At 37.6% G+C, this 24,269-nt stretch overlaps 1 protein-coding gene and 2 pseudogenes across 3 annotated transcripts; 2 read left to right on the forward strand and 1 right to left on the reverse strand.

Annotated features, from left to right (window-relative positions):
• LOC141811891 (protein phosphatase 2C and cyclic nucleotide-binding/kinase domain-containing protein-like) overlaps positions 1 to 13,453 on the forward strand; it is an 18,118-nt pseudogene extending 4,665 nt beyond the window's left edge.
• LOC141811409 (protein phosphatase 2C and cyclic nucleotide-binding/kinase domain-containing protein-like) lies at positions 1,584 to 3,473 on the forward strand (annotated as a pseudogene).
• A 281-nt stretch (positions 13,454 to 13,734) lies between the features above and the next one.
• On the reverse strand, positions 13,735 to 19,220 carry LOC141811862 (DNA replication licensing factor MCM6). 3 transcript variants are annotated; one of them, XM_074699931.1, is made up of 18 exons: positions 19,144 to 19,220; positions 18,890 to 19,042; positions 18,677 to 18,817; positions 18,393 to 18,555; positions 18,055 to 18,248; positions 17,773 to 17,968; positions 17,600 to 17,677; positions 17,081 to 17,310; positions 16,851 to 16,965; positions 15,798 to 15,872; positions 15,584 to 15,724; positions 15,244 to 15,447; positions 14,999 to 15,160; positions 14,859 to 14,914; positions 14,654 to 14,781; positions 14,437 to 14,562; positions 13,948 to 14,078; positions 13,735 to 13,875 (listed from the first exon to the last, which is right to left on the reverse strand). In XM_074699931.1, exons 1-18 carry the CDS (start codon positions 19,218 to 19,220, stop codon positions 13,735 to 13,737), a joined length of 2,511 nt encoding a protein of 836 aa, XP_074556032.1. The 3 variants fall into 3 exon arrangements, with proteins under 3 accessions (XP_074556032.1, XP_074556033.1, XP_074556034.1); XM_074699932.1 differs by having other exon boundaries at positions 14,437 to 14,565; XM_074699933.1 differs by having other exon boundaries at positions 14,651 to 14,781.
• Positions 19,221 to 24,269: the final 5,049 nt, after the last annotated feature.

Genomic DNA, 24,269 nt, shown 5'->3' on the forward strand with positions numbered 1-24,269 from the left:
CTTCCTCCACGTCACGAGAAACTGATTTTCACTATAAGATTGAAATAAACCACAATTTTTATATATTTTTAATAATCATAATAAAGTGTCATGTTAATTAAATCAAATTGCATACGTTTTAATTTAATTTCAATCGCAGATTTTATTTAGTTTATAATAATATATTAAACATTCGAGTAATCCTTATTTGAGGTTTATGGTACTTTTAATAATTTAACTAAAATTATTTATCTAATGTTATATTAATTTTAATTAAAATAAATAAAATGATATTAATTAAATTATAAAAGGATATTTGAATATAGTAATGCTCTTTATATAATAATTTTAATTAAGTTTAAAATTTTTATTTTATATTTTAACAAGTTTGGTCAAAATGAGGTAGGGAAGGTTGTTTTTTTGTTCCTTCTAATTTTGACCAAAAAATCTAATAAAAAAACACTGGACCAAACAATCTAATAAAAGCAAAGGATTTACTCGCGGATCTATCCGTACTGTGCGAGATCCACCTAAATTTTACGGCATTCTCGAAGCACCACGGCGCCAGTCCATGATCCATGTCCGAGAGCGCACGGCGGAGTCAGCGTGCCTCGCCATTGGACATGAGCACGATTCAAGCCGGTCGCTCCCCCGTCATCTTCACAACAGGAGGGTGATCTAACCGGCAGCCTTATCCACCGAGGAGCTAGGCGTGGCAGCTGCTCCTCCTCACAAGTTCATCCCCATGGAGGCTGCAGCGAATCAGCTTCATCAGCCTTTCATCATCGACGAGTCTGTTTCGGGGCAAGAGGTAAAGTCAGTTCACCTTTAGCACGATCGTGGCCGAGGAGAGAAAGATAGCGCGGGGTTTGTCCATCGCAACATTCTTGCACTTGCTCGCGCCGCCTCTCCTTCCGATGATCGAACGGCTCGGAATCAGATGAGGGATGGAGGCGATATGGATGACGACGCGGCAGCGGTGGGAAATGGGGGGTTTTTTTTCTTCCCCGACCGTATATATCTGTCCGATTAGAGCGTTCTTTCTGTGCATCCGTCTCAGTGTGGTTTGCAGTTACTGCTGCTCGCCTGGGTCACGAGATCTTGGAAAGCTGCCTTTTTGATTCGTTTCTCTTCCTTTTCCCCCTTCTATCTGGTTCTGCTTTCGCCGAAAGATAATTCTATTTGGTTTTTCTTTTCGTTTTGTTGAAAGATGATAGATTGTGAAGAATTTTTTTTGCTTCCGATTCTTATATTGTTGTACCAATTCGATTCAGGCCTGCTTGATGCCGCTAACGTGAAAACTAGGGTGGGTTGTGCCAAAGCTTGATTTTGGGGATCACTTCAGTGCACATACCGGAAGACCTACATAGACGCCAGATCGGGTGGTTTCTAGGTGCTTTGTATTTATCGATTTGTTGCTGTTGTTTTCAGTTGTGCTGAGCTTTGAAAGTTCACTATTGAGAATGCTGTAGAGTAAGCAGTGTTTGTTCTTGATTGACTCTGTAATGGGGTGTTTCTATTCGAGAGGCTGTCTTGGGCGAGTGCCTCACTCCCCGACAACATCTTATAGCAAGGGAAATAGAATCAAGGGTGTGGAAACTGGCCATACTTCTTCGGATAGTGATGGAGAAAGTGAAGATCGATTGAACCAACTGAGCATAACTAGAGATTCTGATGTGGGCATCAATCGTCTCTCAGGGTTTCATCGCAATTTCTCCCTCCTGAAGGATCAAAGGAAAGTTAGGGTTCCTGGAGGTAACTTTGAGTTGCGATACTCTTACCTATCTCAGAGAGGATACTATCCGGAGGCATTGGATAAGGCCAATCAGGATAGTTTTTGCATTCACGCTCCATTTGGTACAAATCTGGATGATCATTTCTTTGGTGTGTTTGATGGGCATGGAGAATATGGAGCCCAGTGCTCGCAATTTGTGAAGCGGAAATTGTGTGAAAACTTGCTCGGAATAACAAGTTTCAGACAGATGCCTTCAAGGCTATCCATGCGGCTTTTCTTGCAACAAATTCACAGTTGCATGCGGATTTTGGATGATTCAATGAGTGGAACCACAGCAATTACAATTTTGGTTAGGGGTAGAACAATTTATGTTGCAAATGCAGGTGATTCTAGGGCTGTCATCGCTGAGAAGAGAGGGAAGGATATTGTAGCTGTGGATCTCTCATTAGATCAGATCTCATTTAGGAGTGATGAACTTGAGAGAGTCAAGAATTGTGGAGCGAGGGTGCTGACGTTGGATCAGATAGAGGGCCTAAAAAACCCAGATGTGCAGTGTTGGGGTAACGAAGAAGGCGATGATGGTGATCCCCCACGGCTGTGGGTGCAAAATGCAATGTATCCAGGAACAGCATTCACACGAAGTATTGGAGATTCTGTTGCAGAATCTATTGGTGTTGTTGCAGCCCCAGAGATATTTGTCATGGAGCTTACTCCACTCCATCCCTTCTTTGTGATTGCTAGCGATGGTGTCTTTGAGTTCCTTTCCAGTCAAACTGTAGTTGATATGGTGAGTAATTCTTTCTGAGTCTTATTTACTTGCAGATTCGATCTTGCATTTGTGAATTTGTTATCATCAAGAATGGTAACATCTAAATCTTAACTTTGTTAGTGTGAATCAGATGTTAGTTGTAAGGTTATGAAAGTTTAAAAGAAAATTTCTAAATTGATCCACTGCATCATCAGGCCTCCATTTTAGTTATTTAATGAGTACTAAGTTGAAACTTTCTAAAACTCAAGCCCATGGTGTTTTTCAATGACAATCATTTTACGCTACCAGCAGTGTGGTCCACAATAGCCAAGGTCTTCTGATTTTATTGCTTGTATATTATGGAAATGTAATCGATTATTAAGAAGTAAGAACATTCAGTAACATGTTTGATACTTTCCTGTACGAAGAGCCTTTGATCATGCAGGTTGTGACATAATTCTAATAGTAACACTTACTATAGCTTTGTCCTTTGTACATACCCCTATATATTTTTGCCACTGTTTCATCAATCCTTTCGGTCTCTTTTCTTTGTTGTGAATGTGATTAAACTTTCAGGTTGCCAAGTTTAAGGATCCTCGTGATGCATGTGCAGCAATTGTTCTGAATCTTATCGACTTTGGCTACAGTATGAAACTCGTACAGATGACATTACTATCATTGTTGTTCATATAAGTGGGATTTCTAATGTATGAGGATGTCTTTCATTAGTCATTTGTGAACTAATGCTCGTTGGACAATTTGTATTTTAATTTGAATGTCTGCTTCCATCTCTTGTTTTTTAGGCAATGTCACTTAAAACTGGAGCTGATATGCCTCTCGAATCCTTCAGAACATGTTGTTCAAGATATAGGTTCTGAATCCCCACTCACCGTAAATTGGAACGCCAGGACTCATCGTGCAAAACAGGATCCGTCACGCACACGATTAAAAGCTATTGAGAGTTATCTTGAGAATGGATATACTTGGGCCCCTCCCTCTCCATCAAATAGAAAAACATGGGAAGAAGAGGTAACATCTATACACTTGCCATAAAAATAGACATCACTTTGTTGTAAGTGGAAACTTGCTTAATAGTTGAGTTGTCAATACTTCTATTCAGGCACATATTGAGCAGGCATTGCATGATCACTTTCTCTTTCGAAAGCTTACAGATTCACAAAGACATGTGTTGCTTGACTGCATGAGAAGAGTTGATGTGAAACCAGGTGATGTTGTTGTGCAACAGGTAGTCTTTCTATCTCAGTGAAAAAGTAGCTGAAACTTTTGAATTGAACTTTTGGAAGGAAAAATATAGTTTTCAGATAAATGAATGATGTGTCTTCATTAATACAGGGTGGGGAAGGTGATTGCTTCTATGTTGTTGGAAGTGGAGAGTTTGAAGTTGTAGCAATTCAGGTGCTTGTTCTAATTTATGAACTATAATATCATGATAATTATTTTCTTTTCTCTATAATTTGGACTTTTTTTATAGTTTCTCTCTCATGTTTAGAATTTACCCATTCCTATAACACACTAAGGCATAGTCCAAGTTTCTCTTATGAATATCAAGGGTGAATCAACAAAATGAAATCTAGAAACTAACGACATTGATGAGAGTTTTCAATTTAACCGAGCAATGGAAGAAATACATAATAAAGTGAGCATGGGAGAGGAGACCTTAAATGACTATCTAACTATGAAAACAGAAACATAAGATGTGTTGCAATTCGAAGAGAAATGCATGCAGTTGTGAAACTGGATGTAGAGTGAAAAGTACAATGTTCAAATTATAAGTAATACATTGTTCTTTCATCATGACTAAGCTGCAAAAAATGTCATCACTAGAGCAGGATTAGTAAACAAAATCGACCGTATCACAGTTGTACATTGAGGATCGGATTACTTCTGACCTCACACTCCCTCACAGACTGCAATGGTTTATGGCTGGAAATGGAACCAGATGGATCTCCTCGAGTTATTATTTATTCATTTCTAAACCTGCAGAATAAATTTGACATGACATGTCAATCAACCTTATGTCATGAAATACCCATGGTCTCTTCTATCTACTCAAGTCTTATCACTCTTAATGGGAAATTTAAGTATAGCATATATCTTAGCCAAAAAGAGAGACAAAATTGCAGATGTATCCTCATGGATCTCTATTTCTTGATGAGGTCATCCATGAACTGGAACCTTCCTATAACTAGAAGAAAATACACTTGGTGCAATCGTGTATTTGTCTAGACTCGATGAAATCTCATTTGTCTTGAATTTGACAATGGCGCACATTATGCACATAGCTCACCCTTTAGATCATTTTATGACCATGCCCCACCACTACTAAGTCAAATCCACTCATAAATGTAATGACAAACCTATTCAGTTTGAGAACTTTTAGCCAGGAGCATCTTCCTGAGCATAAGTGGTGAATACCCATTGTCTTACCTGCCATCTAAATAGGCGTATCTAAAGCAACATTCTATTGCACCACTTAGTTAAAGAGTGGGAGAAGACTCATGTGTTGACCCACCCAAACAAGAGAAAATGCATTTTTACTACAAGAGCTTCACTCATCAGAAAGCATTGAAGAATCTAAAATATCACTTCAACAGAATTAGTGTGAAGAACCTCCTTCAAACCCTACACAATCATTTGACTACCAAAAGAATCTATTGGCTATACAAGAACAATAACAACCAAGCATTTATCCCACTAAGTGAGGTTAGCTATACGGATTCTCCTACGCCATTGGGCTCGATTTCATACTATATCCTCATTTATATTTAAATGAATTTTATTCTATTTTATTATTGTTTTATTGGTTTCTTTCTTCCTTTATTAATGTATGTATTTGTCATGGGTTCACATTGCCTAGCTGAGACATTTATTAGATGCCTAAGTACAAGTCTATGCCATCTGAAACATATCTCTCAGAGTTTTCCCTCAATATGCGCACTCTTACTTTCTTTCTAATATTCTCATTTCTTATCTTGTCATCCTCGTATGTCCACACATTCACCTTAACATCTTCATCTTTACAACTCATCTTTTGCTCGTGTACTTGTTTTATAGTCAAACATTCAACTCTATATAATATAGTAGGTTTAACCGTCGTTTTGTAAAATTTCTCTTTAAACTTTTGAGGTACCTTACAATCACAAAGATCATCTGACACTCTCCTCCATTTCAACCATCTTACTTATATCCTATGTACAACATTTTTATTAATTCTTCCACTCTTTTGCAAAAACAATCCTAAATACTTAATACTCTCAATTATAGATAACTCATCATTTCCTAATTTAACAATTTTAAGATACTTATGTATGGATCCATCAATCTATTCGCTATAAAGATCGCAAAAATAAAGTAGGCCAAGCTGGGTGACAGGCTCATCGTTCTTCCATACCAAAACAAATGGACTCAAAATGAAAACCCTCAATGCTTCCTGCCTTAGCTGGGATTAATGAGGGATTTCAAATGGTAGAGATCAACTAGAATGTGCTATTTTTTTCTTTTAAAAAATGCCTCACGTAGAGGATCCACTATCTCTTGTAATTGAATCCACAGTCTTCCACTTCGGAATTTGGAAAAAACAATGTCTGCAGTTGTGGATGGTTTTCTATATCAAAAAATCTGGGTGATTTTATTTCACATTGGCTTCCTTTGATTGCAAAAATGAATTAATCCTTCATTACCCAAATAGCAAAGTTTCATATCCTGAAAAAGAATTACAAATTAAACCTCTCTTTGATTCATTTTGTAGTCAAGATCACTTAGAGTTTTGACAAACAAGATGAAACTTTATTTTCTTCAATTGTCGAAAGATTCCAATCAATGTTTGTCAAGCACATGTGGATTGGAAAAGCTTTCATAATATCTCTCATGGTTCTACACCTATGCGAAGAAAATTCACCTCCATGCTTTGCCTCAATAGCAGACTTTGTCAAGGCTTTAGATATGTTTTCTCAGATGCAGTCTTTTAGTATCTTTGTGAGTGTTGGGCTTTGGTACAAGATCGTGTTTGCAAATCCTCTCCCTCTTCAAATTAGTAAATCAGTTGCACATCAACAAACAAGTGGGATGATGGCACACTAGTTAAAAAGGACCTTTTCAGAGTCTCCAGCTATATACCTCAAACTTTTAATGTTCTTATTTTCACTGTTCGTTGCATCCCTTAGATATGTTGTCAGCAATAAATATTTATTCATTGTGGCAGACACCTAAGTAGATGGAGGGATTGACATTTCTAATGTGAAAGTGTCACTCTTTTACTCTGTCATGATAAAGAACCAATGTGGTACTTAAAATCTTTGAAATGGCTACTAGGTTATAAATAAACTACGCCAAGAGCATGTATTGCACTTGATAAGCATGATTGATGATGCAACAAAATAACATCCATTTTGTTTGTTTAGTCAAGTCTTCCACAAAATCTGGGTCTATCACTTTCATCCTCATCTAAAAAGACAAGGTTGGTGTAGTCTTAAGAATAGGGCAAAGGACAGACTTGCCTTTTAAAGTGATACACTTCCCCCTTGCAGCCTGCATTTTGTTAATCAAGTGTTCCCTCATCCATTTTTCTTTTCATGTGTTCAAACTTACAACTTGGTCATAAATGCTATAACTGGTTACAGATGCACCCATTACTCACTCAGCCTTGGTTGTGGCAATTCAATTCTCACCTTCTTGCACAGGTCCTTTGTCTCTTCAGACCATGATAGCAAGAAAATGTGATTTGGATGTGGCTGAGACAGATTTACAATATTCTGAAGGATTAAAACTTTTTTTTTTTGCTTCCCATTGTTAACTACTCCACTGTAAACACCGTCCTGTACATATTTATTTGTTAACCTAATGGGCAGGCTTTGGGCCTTCCTTTCCCTTTTATAAAAACATACATACTGTCCAATATTTATTGCCAAGGAGAAGTGCAAAGGGAACCTGACTATAACGATAGGTGTACTCTAATTTTTGTTTTTCTGAAGTTCTAGATTGTAGGGTTCTCGTGATCAGCTAACATTAATCATGCAGTATTAATGTGGCGTATCCACTTAAAATTGTGTGTAATGAACTATTTAAAAGTTATTTTTTGTGTGATATTAATATTGAAATTAGGGCAGGCACTAATCAGATATTGTAAACAGGAAGAAGAAGGGAAAGAAGTCACCAAAGTTCTACATCGATATACAGCAGAGAAACTGTCATCCTTTGGAGAACTAGCACTAATGTATGTTACAGCTATAGATTAATTTATCCTTCTCAAATCGTTTCCACTCCCATCTGGATGATAAAATAGTATCAACATCATCAAGGGATATTACTGAAATTCTTACATAAATGCATATTTCACAACATACTCCCAATATCAAGTTATTAGGCAATCATGTTATTCAATTGTCCATAAGAAAGAAACATGAAACATTTTGCTTTTTTGAGATGCAGATTCACACTAGTATATGATGAATAACTGTCGTAAACCCCCATGAGACTTACATAGCCTTTCACCAACTAGTGCATTTACAATAAAATTCTTATTCATAAACTTGAGCAAGGTTATATGACTAGGATATGGAAGAAGATTGCAATCTTTAATAAATAAAACAGCCTGCTGAATTACTAAAAGAAGAACAAACTTGTTATTTAGCATTACGGAAGGAAAGCACATAGTCGGAACTATAAAGAAATATGTATACAGTTGGCAATTATCTTTTGATTTCTTTTTTCTTGTTGGAGGTGCACATGTATTGCTATTAATATGATGTAATGAGAGCACGAAGCAAATCCAATGTTTGTTATGTTATCCACCATTAAATAAAGGGCTTCTGTGTTGTCTTTTATAGGTCTGTAAATGAACTAAAGGTTCATAACAAAGTTTAGTATTTGACTTGGTAAGAACTTGTTTGAGTTCAATATGCACAAGGTGAGCTAAATGAACATCCTTGAATAATTCATTAAATAAAGTCAACTAAATGAACAAGCTTGAACACGTGTTCAGCTTGTAGATGTTCGTGAACACATATGGTAAACAGTTTGTTAAAAATGTTCATAAGCAATGTCCATGAACAAAGCTTATGCATTATTTTCATTAACAAAGCTCAAATTAAGCTTATAAATAAACCTGTAAATAAATAAAGAAGCTCTCAAAATAAACAAACAAACTTGCAATATCATGCTCATTAAACTACTAAACTGACTTTCTTATTGGAAGATCAGTCCACTAGAATTTACCATCAATCGACTAATCTTAGATTAGTGACTATCCAGTTGATTGAGGCGTTTCTATTCGCTAGTTGATTAACTTGAGTCAATTCCTTAGCTGATTCAGCTCACCAATTGATTGAAATCACCTTCAGCTAACTAGAGCCCCAACTATGATTCAGCTCACCAATTGATTGAAATCACCTTCAGCTAACTAGAGCACCTCTCCAAAGGATACAAGCCTCTCAACCCTCATAGCTCACACATGAGCTTACCTTCTGCACTTCCGCAGCTTGATTTCGCCATTGAGGCCATCCCCCAAGGTCTTCAAGTTCCTCGGATGCATTGAGCCTGCAGCTTGTTCCACGTGTCATCATTCACTCTTTTGCTACGTAGTTTACCTTCTTCCATTTACTATCAATGCTGCACCTTGATGCTCCTCGTTCTGTTGTTCTTCATACCATCCTTCTCCGATTTCTAATGGACCATGAGCCATTAAGCCAACCAAGTTGGTGCCCAAGTCATGCTCCACGAGATGTTCCAATATCACTCAATGTTTCTCGTTCTACGGTCCCTCAAATACCTCATGCACCCTCCTTTGTTGAGTCATGGGCTATGCAAGCTCTATGTGTGTCTTACCGAGTTCCTGCACAACTTAACACACATGTGAAATGCAAATGCAAGCCTAATTTAAACTCTTTGCACAAATATCAAACCAAAGGTCCATCTTAGCCACTCAGAGCATGATTGCACTAGCATAACCTAAATAATATTAATCAACTAATGCTATTCATTCTTCCACAGAAAATTATGTCAATCATAAAAATTATATCTATCATACAATGCAAAACACAAAATACACAATCAATGTTTATCAATCATGATGCATATAATTTAAATCTAAATTGCTTATCACTTGCGAAACAAGTGTTTAGAATAACACTTACATGTTATGAGCTACCAAATAGGATACCCTTTGTTTTTAAGTCAATTTGGTTCCCTCTAAATTGGTCTCAATGAAAAATATGATTTTGTTTTTCAACTGCATGTGGCTATATGTGGTCACACTTCTTAATCTGCATAAGTAACCACTGGAATCCAGTTCCAATCTGCCTAGCTGCTGCATAGGTGGCTGAATTGACTTGTTAAAACCTTGACAGTAAGCACTGCTAAATTTTAGATTGTGGCCTCATATGATCGTATTTTTCTTTGTCTCATTGCATTGTGAATTTCTAGAATTTTGCTACATTATGCTCATTGCATAGGTGGCTGAATTGACTTGTTAAAACCTTGACAGTAAGCACTGCTAAATTTTAGATTGTGGCCTCATATGATCGTATTTTTCTTTGTCTCATTGCATTGTGAATTTCTAGAATTTTGCTACATTATGCTCATTGCATAGGTGGCTGAATTGACTTGTTCAAACCTTGACAGTAAGCACTGCTAAATTTTAGATTGTGGCCTCATATGATCGTATTTTTCTTTGTCTCATTGCATTGTGAATTTCTAGAATTTTGCTACATTATGCTTATTGGGGCTTGCTTGGAAGTTGGAGGTAGTGTCATATTCATTTTTCTGGGGATTATGCACGCTTGTGTGCCTCATCTTAATAAAATTGTATTGAATTTCACCTGGAAACTTTTGATTTTTGGAATAATTTTTGTTCAAGATTTATGTCAATAATCAGTACATTTTTGTTAACCAACATTGCTTCTCATTGTCATTCATCATTCTAGCTGGATATGTCTTTGATATTTCATGTGCTAACCATCAAAATATATCTAATTAAGATAAAACCTAATTTTGTGCCTAGCTGTTCTCTCATAGGTACAACAAGCCACTTCAGGCATCAGTTCATGCAGTTACTGCTGGAACTCTTTGGTGCTTGAAGAGGGAAGACTTCCGAGTAATTCTTATGTCAGAGTTCTCCAATTTATCATCACTAAAGTTGCTCCGATCAGTTGACCTTTTCTCCAAATTGACAATCTTACAACTAAGTCACATTGCAGAGGCTCTTATCGAAGTTTCTTTCTCAGATGGACAACAAATAGTTGACAAGGTCCATAGTATTTGGTCTAGAGTGCATCTATTTTTCCTCTTGATGTGAGTTAAATTCTTTGGGGAATGATCCTGCATCAATCATGTATTGATCATGGCTATACGAATCTGTAAGCAGATGATAGATGCTTTAACTTGTACACCAAGCCAAAGGACTCAGAACGCTTCTTCAATCTCTTTTTTTTCTTCATCCATCTATTCCCCTGATTTACTCCAGCACTTTTAGTATATTTTTTGTTTACTGGTTGCCTCAATACGATTATTTATCTTGCAGAATCAACATCTCTCTTCACTGTATCTAATCCAAAAAGGTAAGGTGAGGCTGATGTACAGACCGGAGCTGTTGAGTCCAAACGCATGCAGTCTTCTTTCCACTCTTTTTGATCAGGGGTGCCACTTTCAAGAAGACGGTGAACATGTAGTTGAGATCTCGGTGGGAAGCCATTTTGGACAATGGACTCTTCTTGATGAGCATATTAGTTCTCTTACTGCGGTTGCAGTTGGTGAGGTGGTCTGTTCAGTTTTTACAAAGGAAAACTTCGATTTGATAGTTGGCCCTTTGACAAAAACTCAAAACAATCATCGCAAGTACGTATTTAACAAAATTAAAATTTTGAAACTCTTTTACCTGGTTATATGAATTGTGTTATGGCTTCTAGGTCGAAGGATTTCCAAGATTCTCTGAAAGAAGTCGAACCAAATTCTGCTGCTGGTACATACAATATTCAGTTCTCTGATTTGGTAAGCCATCAAAAAATAAATTTTGGAATGATATTGTAGACAAAATGGAAAGTTTTGAATATTGAAGTTGATAATGACATGTTATCTAGGAATGGAAGATGAGCATATACTCCACTGACTGTTGTGAGATTGGCCTTGTCATTTTAAATTCTTCTGGTAGGAATTTTTTTGCGAAAAAAAAAAGTAATTACTGTAGATATTCCTTTTCTTTTGATCACCAATTTGTGTCAAAACAAAGTGGATTTAACTGTGGTATGCTATGTTTGAGTGCCTATCAGATACTATGCGAAGCTTAAAAATGTTCTCTAAGAGGAAGATCAAAGATCTTGGGAAGGAAGAATGTGTCTTGAAAGAGAGAGAACTACTGAAGAGTTTGAGCTTATTGACATTTGTGCCAAAGGTTTTATGTACATGTGCTGATGACTCGCATGTCGGGATACTGCTCAATTGCTGTCTCGTGTGCCCATTGGCTTCTATAATTAACTCACCCTTGGATGAACAATCGGCACAATATTTTGCAGCTTCAGTTATTGTAGCACTGGAAGAACTACACATGGTTAGACACTTCTTTCCTAGTAGAAAGTACTTTTATCAATTAAATATGGGTAAAAATCAAAGGAGTGATCACCCTTTTTGAAATTTATGACTCATACAACTTTTTTAACATTGAAAGGATGCTGCTTTTGTTTTTGCATGTTAAATATTTTATCATCAAGTTAGAATAAATTGAATATTAATGATATCCAATATTGAAGATCAGAAGTCTATCCTCTATAGAGGTGTTTCACCGGACGTTCTAATGCTTGATCGATCAGGGCGTTTGCAGGTAGTTTTTTTTTCTCTATGATGAATGAAGTCGCTCGATGTATGACATTTAACACTATTCCATTTGTTACTTCTGTTTGTCCTTAGCTAGTAGATTTCAGATTTTCAAAGAAGTTAGATGGAGAAAGAACTTTCACTATATGTGGCAATGCAGACTACTTAGCACCAGAGGTTATCTTGGGAAAAGGACACAGGTTCACCGCCGACTGGTAAGATACTCGTAATGTCTCAGCATTTCACGATTCTGGCCTCAATTTTGTGATGCACTCAGGTGGGCTTTGGGAGTACTGATCTATTACATGCTTCAAGCCGAAATGCCATTTGGCTCGTGGAGAGAAAGTGAACTCGAGACATTCACAAAGATTGCCAAGGGTCAACTTACTTTACCTCAATCTTTCAGCATAGAAGTAGTTGACCTTATCACTAAGGTTTCTCACTTTTTTAACCTATTTTTTTTCATCCAAGTTGCCTTTATATCCATGTTTAGTAGTTTAATAAGAACTTTCCATCAGCTACTAGAAGTCGACGAAGCTGCACGATTAGGAAGTGACAGTCCAGCCTCTATCAAGAGCCATTCATGGTTTAACGACATCGACTGGAAATTAATTACAGACGGCACTTTCCCGGTGCCAAATGAAGTTATTACTCGCATCGATTCGTACATTGAAAGCCATGAAGAGGCTGCTACATTTCCTGCGTCCTCCCCTCATGATCTAGCTGATCTTAATACTCCAGAGTGGCTTGAGGGTTGGTGAAGCTTCCACGACAGGTCTCATCCAATTCTTGATTAACTTGAAAACCAATATCGATAATCTCATAGCCAGAATTACTGGACCATTTTTCAAATGATCCATCAGCTGCAGATGATCATGCTCTTCATACGTATCTTCCTGCAGCTAACATTTCAAATCTCAATCTCCAGGTAACCCAAATTTACCAAGGATTTAGATTCATTCGTAGAGTGATACATATAATGGAGTTGTACTAGTTTTTAGCTGTTAATAAGACTGCAAGTAGATGGGTTATGATGATTTGTGAATCCTGTTATATACATATATATATAGTTTTGAAATGCACAATCTCCAAACAAAAATGAGTGTTGTTTTTATTCTGTATTAAATACAAACTCATGTATGAGATTACAAAACCAAATTATAGTTTTGTCGTGTGATATTCTCCTTTTTACTATAATCGATAAGTCTTTTGTTGAGCACTCAACAACATACAAATGCATATGCAAACAAATCTTTAAATGCTTGATTTCACTGTGTTTGACTTGTTTAAAGTGCTTCTGTTCTTACTGACGAAGAACAGAAGAAACTTCAATAAACAGTTAGTACAATTCTCACAAAGGGATCTCAAAACATGTAGAGATACACAATGAAGACTTAGATTAAACCAGCTGCATTCAGAAACTTAGATGCAGAGACGGCAGTGTCTGTTTCTAATCAATAACATAATTTGGGGCCACTGCTATAATTCGATTCTCACTTGATGATCTTCTTGCTTGGCCATCACCCCCAGCAGAAGCTGCTGGTTCTCCATCATCAATGACTATCAGATGACCTTCCCTCTGTATCAATCTCTGCATGACATGGAAAGAACATCTCTGAAACTCAAAATGAGAACTATGTTACATTTAAATGTTTGGCTTTACCTCTATTATGGCTTTGATGCACTTAACCTCCTCGCGCACCTCCTCGGTGTTCCTATAAGCACCTTGAGCATTCTGCTGCTCTACATACCATATAATTAGATCTCCTTGCTTCATTCCTGCTAAACCACTTCCTGCAAGGCCGAAATTACAAGTAGGAGAATTAATCAGCATCAAGTTTACATTTTCAAGGAATACAGATAGTTCTCTAGGTGATTGAACTAAGTATCTATTATGAAAACAAAAAAATCACTTCCAACAGATTTTGGAAAATGGATCTCATTACAGTCGCAAATTATCGATCAGTTATTCTAACTGAAGTTGGTTTACAATCCAGAAATTACCTCACATTTCGTTCTATGACCACTCAGGATAGTCATCGTTCTTCCATCCATCAGGTCTTTCTCAAAAATATTAAATTTTTTTGTGAAACATGTTGGGAAATTAAAATTCAGAAAACGAAAATAGGAACATAATATTAAGCAATTTTACCTTCTCTGGAAACTGATTCCTCATGCTGTCGTAAGCCCATAATAAGAGCTTGAGTAACTCTCTGAAAATGCTCCTCAGTAATAACAAGTTTCTTTTTCTGATGACTGTCAGATTGTTGTCCGTGCCCTGCTTGTCATTCATCCAGTTACTGTTAGTTGCATAGATCTCAAACTGAGATAGATTCTCTGGCTACTTGAATTACAAAAGGACATACTACCTTCCTTGTCAGGTGTTTGAATATTCTCTTCAGGCGCTGGCAGATTAGCATCTTGGGTAGGGACACTCTCTGGAGTACCATCTTCATTCTCTTGAAAATCAGAAAGATCAATCTCACTCGATTCAACACTGCATATGCATTGATTTATTTAAAGAACATAAAGAAACTAAAGCAGTGTTTATGTATATCTGAAAAAAGAACTTGCCTGATGATGGATGTTTTTAGTAGTCTTACGGCCATGCGGACATGGGCTGGAAGCACCTACGAACATAAACATATATTACCTTAACAAATTAGATTGTTGACAGAGAAAGTTAGCTTGGTACACCATGGATACATGCTTACCACTTTCTCCAAATGGCTCCTAGCAATGGCTTCAGAAAGCCTGATCAATGCCTCAAGCTGCCGAACTGTCATTCTGTAAGCAACTCTGGTTCCGGGTGTACTATCACCTCGCCGCAGCACGACATATGATTGTACTAGCACCTTTCTTGCTTCTGAACTAAGCTGCATTCAGATAGCCCACTTAAGAATCAAATGATGAAGCTCATTTTTGCAATATGAAGGTAACACTGATTGAGTTCATGAACCTGAGGTTTTATAGACTTGGCATAAGCTATATATCGCTTCAACTGCGCAGTTGTGAATGCAGGAGCAAGCGCATCCTCACGCCTCTGACGAACTCTCACAATGTGATGGGCAATGTGATAATCTGTGTTCTCGTCTGGATCATCGATCATTATGTACACCAGATCAAAACGTGAGAGAATAGCAGGAGGAAGAGCCACATTATACTGAAAAGCCGATATGAATACAAATATTAGTTTTCATTATTTGAGCTAAGAAAGGATGAAAAAGTCTCAAGTCGTTAGATATCAACTGTACCAACATTTCGAACAAAATTTCAGAATTTCAAAGAGGGAAATTCACCTTGAGAGGTTTCGACTTGTCATACCGCCCTCCGGCTGGATTCGCGGCTGCCAAAATTGATGTTCTTGCATTTAGTGTAGCTTGTATACCTGCTTTGGTGATGCTTATAGTCTGCTGCTCCATGGCTTCATGTATAGCAACCTTGAAATACACTCAAGTTAGTGCTTCAAATCTTTAGACTGCCATACAAATATAGGAACTGGAAAAGAACTACCTGGTCCTTGATGTCCATTTTATCAAATTCATCTATGCAACATATACCATTGTCTGCAAGCATTAAAGCTCCAGCCTGCAAAGGGAAAAGAGAGATCATTTGAAAAGCAAATGATTAGAAATAATGAGATGGAGCAACGTCAAGAATAAGCAAATTGATCTTTGACAATTTTTATTTCCATCATCAACATCAGTTGTTCAATGTAGGACTTCAACTGACGCAGGACAATAGAAAGAATTCACTCTTCCAAATTGTACACTTAAATTCCTCGTTAAATTCCAATTGATGTTTCACAAATATTAGTCAGAACCACCAGCCAACCAGAAATTCAAAATTCAATCATGATTTACAATTTCAAGAAATACCGAGGAGTGCAAATTCTCAGTGTATTCTGAACAAGATGCTTTCCAGATATTTAATAGTGACTAAAAACTAGTCCAATTGAACTTTTTCTGTTTATTGAAAGAGTATTTAACTAGCTCTAATAGCTAGAGATCTGCCCAACAATGTGGCAATGCCAATCATTTTTCATTGATTAATTCCATTTTGGTACCTGCAATTTATATTTCTCAGTTTGTTCATCAAATTTTTTGCTTCAATATGAACCCTAGAGTTTACAAAAACAATATGTAATGGCACAAATGCTTCCATCACAGCAACAGCTACAGTTTGCCTTCAAGAAATGAAATTTTTCATTTTACTTAGATAGACAATATACCAAATCAAATTTATTGAAATCATATTCTTTAAAAAGGTAAATACTTGAAAATGCACTGTTGCGAATATAAATGAAATTGAGACAAAGAAATAGGAAGAAAATTGAGAAAAAGTTAAAACTATTGGATCCAAAATAAGATTACTTTGTTTCTCCTATAGATGCCCAAATGTGAAGTGTTTCTAAATCATGCAAGGAAATTAGCAAATTGTTGGCAATGCAGAATGTTGCAAACAAAATCCAGTGAAGCAGTTGGAGTGTTGCACTAAGCAATTGTTGGATGATCATCAGTAAACTATTTTAATGTTTCTCATGTCAAAGAGTAAAACCATTAATACCTCAATACAGAATTCCCCAGTCTCAGGCTCCTTTGCCACTGTTGCTGTTAGACCAGCAGCCGAAGAAGATTTGCCAGATGTATAAACAGATCGGGGTACAAGGCCAACAGTATACCTGTTTAGTTGAGAATATGGGAATTAAGCTTTCGCAAACAATAGAAGAATGGGAAAAATCAATATTTCCCATTGCGAATTCAATCTAATAAAACTAAGCAAAAGTTAGAGCATACTTCAGAAACTGAGACTTTGCACAGCTCGGATCTCCTACTATGCACACATTGATATCACCTCTAAGGTTAATTCCTTCATGGGTTAACTTGTGAACACCACCTACTAGCATAAGAAGAATTGCTCGCTTTATTTCTTGATGGCCAAAAACTGTGGGGCATATGCTATCAACTAATTTATTGAAAAAATCAGGGGTGTCCCTCATCTGCATCACCTCTTCTTCTTCTTCTGGCTACAACATATACCATTGTTAGAAAAGACCGACTAAGTCAAATAGATGAGAATGACACCATCATCTTCAATTACTTTTATTAAGAATGAAGAATCAATATTCATGCTTTTTGTTATCAGTAAGGTGGCAAGTAAAAGACTATAGAAAATTAAGAAGCAATGGAAGGAAAACTTGAGTAACAAAATCATGTTCAAGTACCAAGCAATGCATGAACATATCATCGTTCATGTAACACATACTCGACATGGGAAACTTAATAAGCTAATAGTTCTTAAAACAAAAAACTTACTGTGAACTCCTGTTTATCACTATCATCAATGTCCATCTTCCTGTCTCTAATGTCTCCATCCCCTCTACCATCTGCTATCTAAACCAAGCAAGCATGAAATGCATTTTAGCAATGCTGGACTAAATGAGGACGTAGGAGCACACAATTTTCAAAGGATCAGAACCGATTTTAACCTGCACTGAGTTTGCAATGAAAGCAAGGCGATATGACAGATCCCTCACACCCAAAGATTTAAGACCTTTGACACCTCCATGACCACTAGTTATGTTCTGACGCTGAGGAGCTTCGCGCCTGCATTCTGCTCTTTCACCAGGTGAAGTCAACGCCATTACATCCGGCACAGCAACTAAAGCGCCCGTGAAGATAACACTGAGAGCACCAAGAATGAGAATAACAAAAGGATGACCACCTTTCTATTTGCAATGCATCAGGCTAAAGTTTGCAGATAAGCTTACGTGTCTCCAGCCCTTGCCTTCTCAACAATCTCATGCCGCAGAATAACATCCAAGGAACGAGGAAGAGACCCGGCAGGTATTTCTTTAGAAGTCTCCTGCATTCTTACCCTCTGCCAATCTGTGAACTTGCTCTCTTGTCGAAGCAACGCCCAATTATTCCTCGATGCACATGTAGCATTCATGCATATAATAGGCTATATAGAATAGCAATCAGAGTTTTGTTTAACAAAAGCATCTTTCACGTAAAATGACTAAAAGAGAGAGAAAACGAAAATGAGATTGCAGTGAAAGAATATTGGAATGGTATTCATGCAAGAGAAAAAACAAGTAGCCCTCACCTCAGTGTACTTGTACTGCTGTTCTACATTCTTAATGACTCCTCCACATTCGAGGCACTTAAAGGTTCCCTGCAGGAGCTCAGGCCGGACCTCGCTCGTCCGAGTTACGACTCCCATTACAGAAGTCAACCTCCCAATCTCTGACGTCGTCAGTTCTCTTAACCTATTTGTGTGCATTTTCATCCATCATGTGAAATGCAGAGGAAAAACCATCTCTTGGACTAAAATATACAAGCCAATGCATCGAATTAACGAGGGAACGAAATTTCAAGAACATACAATACCTCTTCAACAGCGGAATGTTGCAGAAAGCAACATTTATATCACGATTAGGATTGTCATCAGTTATGACGGGTTGTCTATTCTCGCTCGATTTATGCTCCGTTACGAATCTCTTACAGGCATTTCTTAGATAGGGCTCGAATCTGGCAAAAGTCACGACTTTATCGATTTGTGTAGTCGGGATCAATAGGAAGGGGCGTCAGACGATGGCCTACCTGAGGTATTCCTCTGAGATAGCTTTCTGAAGGACATCGTTGAAGCGCATGACATGGGAGAAATCCACGTACATGGTGGTCGATTCCTTGTGGCGCATGGCCTCAATCTCCGCCTCATAATAGGGATCCACCGCGTTGGCATCAAGCTTGAATCTTGGGTAGCGCGTAGAACAGACATAGACCAAATCAAACGGAAGCCCAAATTGAAAGGGAGAAAAAAAACCAAAAAAAAAACAAGGATGGCATCGAAATACCTCTTGAGAAACTCAAGGAAGATATTCTCCACCCGGACCGCCTTCTCGTCCACGAAGAATCCTCCGAAGGCATCCATCTCGTTTCTTTCGATTACAGGCGAGCGCTCTCTCTCTCTCTCTCTCTCTCTTTTCTCTTCGTTGCTCGGAGGTGACAAAGCGAGATAATGGGGCAGATTTTGGCGGGAAAAGTAGGAATTGGCGCCAAGAAAACAACCTGCGCGGGCTGAATCGGGATTCAGCTGCGTGATCAGGATCACGGAGCACCATGAACGGCCACTAACTGCACGACAGAAAGTGTGGGGCCTACGTATGTCTGCCTGCTCATTGGCCAATGATACTTTGTCCGCAGCCTAGTCACTTTCTGTATAATTGGTTATAAAAGAAAAAAAATATTAAAAAAATAGATAAATCTATTTCCGCACCTTACGTAATATCTCGCTCAATATTAATATTAATAGAGAAAAAAATATGAGAAGCAAGGGTGTAAACGGGCTAGCCCAAGGCTAAGTTTAATTGTTTAATGGACCCAATTAGTTTAAATTTACAAATAAATACCCACTCTATAATTTATGTAATATTTTTATCCAAAACTATTATACGAGCACAAACTAATCAAAATCACAAATAAACACTTCTCTATATGTTTTGGACTCGATGGAGATGTTTAATGATTTTTTTTAATTTATACTAATATAGGTTCACATAGTAATTTCTTGGACTCCATTTGCCCTCGAGCAATGGGGCACGGTAAGAGTTCGAATTCCAATTACGATGTACTATATGAAACTTTTAGAACGTATGCTGATGAGTTGATAAATGCATTTTTTAATTTAGATCTAAATGGAGGTCCATGCAAAATTTTCCATTAGTATGATGAAAACTGAATTATTTTATCTTTAGAAAATGAGTCCTAATATGAGTATAACCAAGTGTTTATTGCAACATCTACCACTCCAGCGATTCAACACAGTCATCTCATGACTATCTATGAAAAAGTAAATGAGAAATTATAGTTGACCATGGGAAAGGGCATTGTCTTCAATTCGTCGAAATTTGACCCTTGCTCATTACAACAATCAAGTGTTCATAGTATGTGATGCGATGAAGATAATAGGAGCCATGTGATAGGACTTGATCGACACAGAAATCATATGATGTGATCCAAGACTTAGTCAATATAAACTTCACATCGTGTGTCAACGCTCTCTAACTAGTCGAGATGATTCGACCTGTTGACCTCCCGATCTCCTAGCATACGAAAGGTGGTTATCAATATGAAAGGACACGGTGTTACAAGAGTACCCTTTAAAGAGGTGTGTCTCTTGGACTTATCTCCACAAGGGACGCATCTCTTCTGCTCCTCTTGCTATATAGAATAGAAATGAGAGAACTCTTTAAAGGGGATTATCATCTAATCTCATTTATTATCATATAATTTTACTCATCTTTTATTCTATTTTGTCTTTCTATTATATTCTTTTGGACTTCATGATGACTTAGACATAGAAGAGATTTTCAGATAACTCTGAGTGAGTCCTTTAACACTTGTTATTCTCCATAGGATAATCACCATATCACCATATCACAAGAAAAGAGCAAGGAGAAGATTTTGATGTTATTACTCTAAATTGCGGGGGATTTTTACTGATGCATTATCGCTGTGAGATTTATTAGAACAGAATAGTACGGAAGAGAAATTCAAAAGTAAAAGTGTAATAAAATAATAATTTTTGTGAGATTTGGAGTTCTTACGGGAACATATGGTCTAAGAAGAATTTCAAGCCATCTAGCATTTAGAAATAAAAATATATTATTAAAATTTTATAATATCTTTGAATAATAACAAAAAGGTTATATATTTAAAATTCAGATAGTTTGGGTGCATATGATAGTTTTATCAAAGACATATATATATATATATATATATATATATATATATGATATGCCGCGCGACAGAAAATCGCGACTCCTGTACGCGACCGCCGACCTTCCGCCGTTCATCGCCGTCGTTCTTCGCCGTCCGGTCACCGCCGGCCACCATCCCGGACTCGTTGGAAGCGCAACTCGACGGCGCACACATCGGCACCGGATTCCGGCCGGATTGGGCCGGAATCCGGCCGGAATTCCGGCCGAAACACAACAGACGCGATGAACGCCGATTTCGCCAGAATCCGGCCGGATTCCGGCCAAATCGGGGCCGGACTCCGGCCGCGGTCGACGCGCCCGGCACCGGCGTGTCGACCGCGGCCGGAGTGCGCCCCGATTCGGCCGGAATGCGGCCCATTCTGGCCGAAATCGGCCGCCAGCGTCTGGCGGTGATTTCGGCCGGAATCCGGCCGGATTCCGGCCGAATCGGGGCCGAACTCCGGCACCCGCCGGACCGCCGGTGAGTTGCGGTTCCAATGGGTCCGGTCCGGCGGCAATCGGTGGTCGGACGGCGATGAACGGACGTCGGGAAGCGGCGAGCGTCCGAGGAGAAACACTGTGCAATCGCGAAATGGACGGCTAGATCGGGATCGCGCATCGGGCGGTTGCGCAGGATATCAAAACCGTGTATATATATATATATATATATATATATATATATATATATATATATATATATATATATATATATATATATATATATATATATATATATATATATATATATATATATATTACTAAATTTGATCTAATTCAAAAGATAATTACTCTTCTGTATTCCCTGAACCTATCAGTCTCATACAATGCTCTCCTTTTACAATCTAGTCCAATTTAAATATACATAATAAATTTAAAAGAAAAAAATATGAATCAAAATTGATTAAATTTTACAAGTAATAAGTTTTTCATTAACCATCAAAATAAATATAGAAAATATCAGTGGGTCGTGACATAGTGCCCCCAATATCACAAGTAATTTGAGCACCGTGGGTGTAGAATGTTAATGTGGGAATCAAACCCTCATTTGTACTGTACCGGGGGCAATGACAAAACTATTATATGAAACTACTAAAATAGTTAAATTTCATAAATAAACATCACTATGTGTTAAGTAAAAAAATATTTAGAGAAGAATAATAGTCTAAATATATAGGAGAAGAAAAAAGATGAATAGAGGAAGAGACAAATGTAGCAAGAACAAGAACATTTGTAGAAAAATGAAAAATGAACATTTGTAGGGCCTAAACAATGGGCCTGTGGTTCGTGGAGTGATCCGTCTAATCTGCACGTCAAATTAATTTTTCAGTTGAATGTGCCCACTTTGATTAAATATTTCCTCATTATGTGGCACATGCCCTGTTTCCCACCTCCTAATCCTTCTCTTCCATCCTTGAATTTGCAAACTCCGAAACAATTGGCTTGTGGCTCATGATCCGTCTAATCTACCCATCAAATTAATTTCTTGATAAATTTATGATTTAATCTGTCTAATTTGCAATGCTTTCTGAAGTGGTGAAGAAAGAAATTCAAAAGTTGTTGCAAATCGGTATCATTTATCTCATTTCAGATAGTCAGTGAGTAAGCCCAGTGCAAGTTGTGCCAAAGAAATCTGAGATGACAGTGATTGCTAGCAAGGACAATGAGATGATTTCCACTCGAGTTCCAAACAGTTAGAAGGTGTGCATAGATTATAGGAAGCTTAATCAAGCTACACGGAAGGATCATTTCCCGTTACATTTTATTGATCAGATGTTGGGGAGACTAGCGGAAAAGACTCATTATTACTTTCTGGACGGTTATTCTGGATATTATTAGATTTATATAGCACCTGAGGATCAAGAAAAGACTACCTTCACATGCCCCTTCGGGACGTTTGCATTCAGACGCATGTCATTTGGACTTTGCAATGCTCCAGGTACATTTCAGCAATGAATGGTAAGCATTTTTGCAGACTTTTTAGAGTATTGCATGGAAGTATTTATGGATGATTTCACTGTGTATGGTTCATCATTTGATGCATGTTTAGATAATCTTTCTCATGTTTTGCAAAGATGTATGGAAACTGACCTAGTTTTAAATTTTGAAAAATGTCATTTCATGGTTGAGCATGAAATTATTTTAGGTCATATTATTTCAAGTAAGGGCATAGAGGTAGATCCTGCTAAAATAAATGTGATTTCTTCTTTATCTTACCCCGCATGCATGCGGGAGGTTCGAGCTTTCCTTGATCACGCAGGCTTTTATAGGAGATTTATTCGAGATTTTAGTGTTATCGCCCTCCCACTCTCAGACCTAATGCAGAAGGATGTGGAATTCAGATTTGATCAAAAATGCAAGGACGCTTTCAATCAACTCGGGCGCTCTCATCTCAGCCCCTATTATGCATGCTCCCAATTGGGAATTACCTTTTGAATTAATATGTGATGCTTCTAATTTTGCAGCGGGTGCAGTTTTAGTTTAGAGAGTGGATGAAGCATCACATGTTATTTATTATGCGTCCAAGACACTATACTCTGCTCAAACAAATTACACAACCACAAAAAAAGAACTTCTAGCAATTGTGTTTGCATTGAATAAATTTCGTTCGTATTTATTATGTTCTCATGTAGTTATCTTTTCAGATCATGCAACCCTCAAATACCTCCTAAAGAAGCCTGATGTAAAGCCAAGATTAATCAGATGGATGCTTCTGCTCTAAGAATTCAACGTGGAGATACGCGATAGGAGCGGGAGGGAGAACCTGGTAGCAGATCACTTGAGCAGGATTGCTAGGGACGAGGAATCCATACCGATAGATGATTTTCTAGATAAGCAGCTTTTACAACTGTAGGGTGAGCCCCCATGGTATGCAGATTTGGTAAATTTTCTAGTAGCACATGTTTTTCCCACATAGTTTACACGAGCACGGAAGGAAAAATTAACAAGTAATGCAAAATATTGTGTAGGATGAACCATATTTGTGAAAATTTTGTATTAACCAAATTATTAGACGTTGCATTCCTGGTTCTAAGTTTCAGTCTATATAATCATTTTGTCACTCTATTGCATGTGGTGGACATTTTAGCTCTCAGAGGACTGCTAAAAAAGTATTGGATTCTAGATTGTATTGGCCTACCTTGTTTCGTGATGCATATAATTTTTGTAAATCATGTGATAGGTGTCAACGAACTGGAAACATAGGACGTAGGAATGAAATACCT

This window comes from Curcuma longa, chromosome 17 (genome assembly GCF_044706935.1).
Source record: "Curcuma longa cultivar G26 ecotype Majalengka, Jawa Barat chromosome 17, ITB_CL_G26_1.1, whole genome shotgun sequence".
In the NCBI taxonomy this organism is placed as follows: Eukaryota; Viridiplantae; Streptophyta; class Magnoliopsida; order Zingiberales; family Zingiberaceae; genus Curcuma; species Curcuma longa.

Excerpts from the sequence above, each read along its gene's own strand:
- LOC141811862 (XM_074699932.1), bottom strand. The coding sequence starts at position 19,220 with ATGGATGCCTTCGGAGGATTCTTCGTGGACGAGAAGGCGGTCCGGGTG. Across the intron at positions 17,311-17,599 it reads GTGATAAACAGGAGTTCACA|CCAGAAGAAGAAGAAGAGGT; the intron begins GTAAGTTTTTTG and ends TATATGTTGTAG. Across the intron at positions 15,725-15,797 it reads AAATGGACATCAAGGACCAG|GTTGCTATACATGAAGCCAT; the intron begins GTAGTTCTTTTC and ends GTGTATTTCAAG.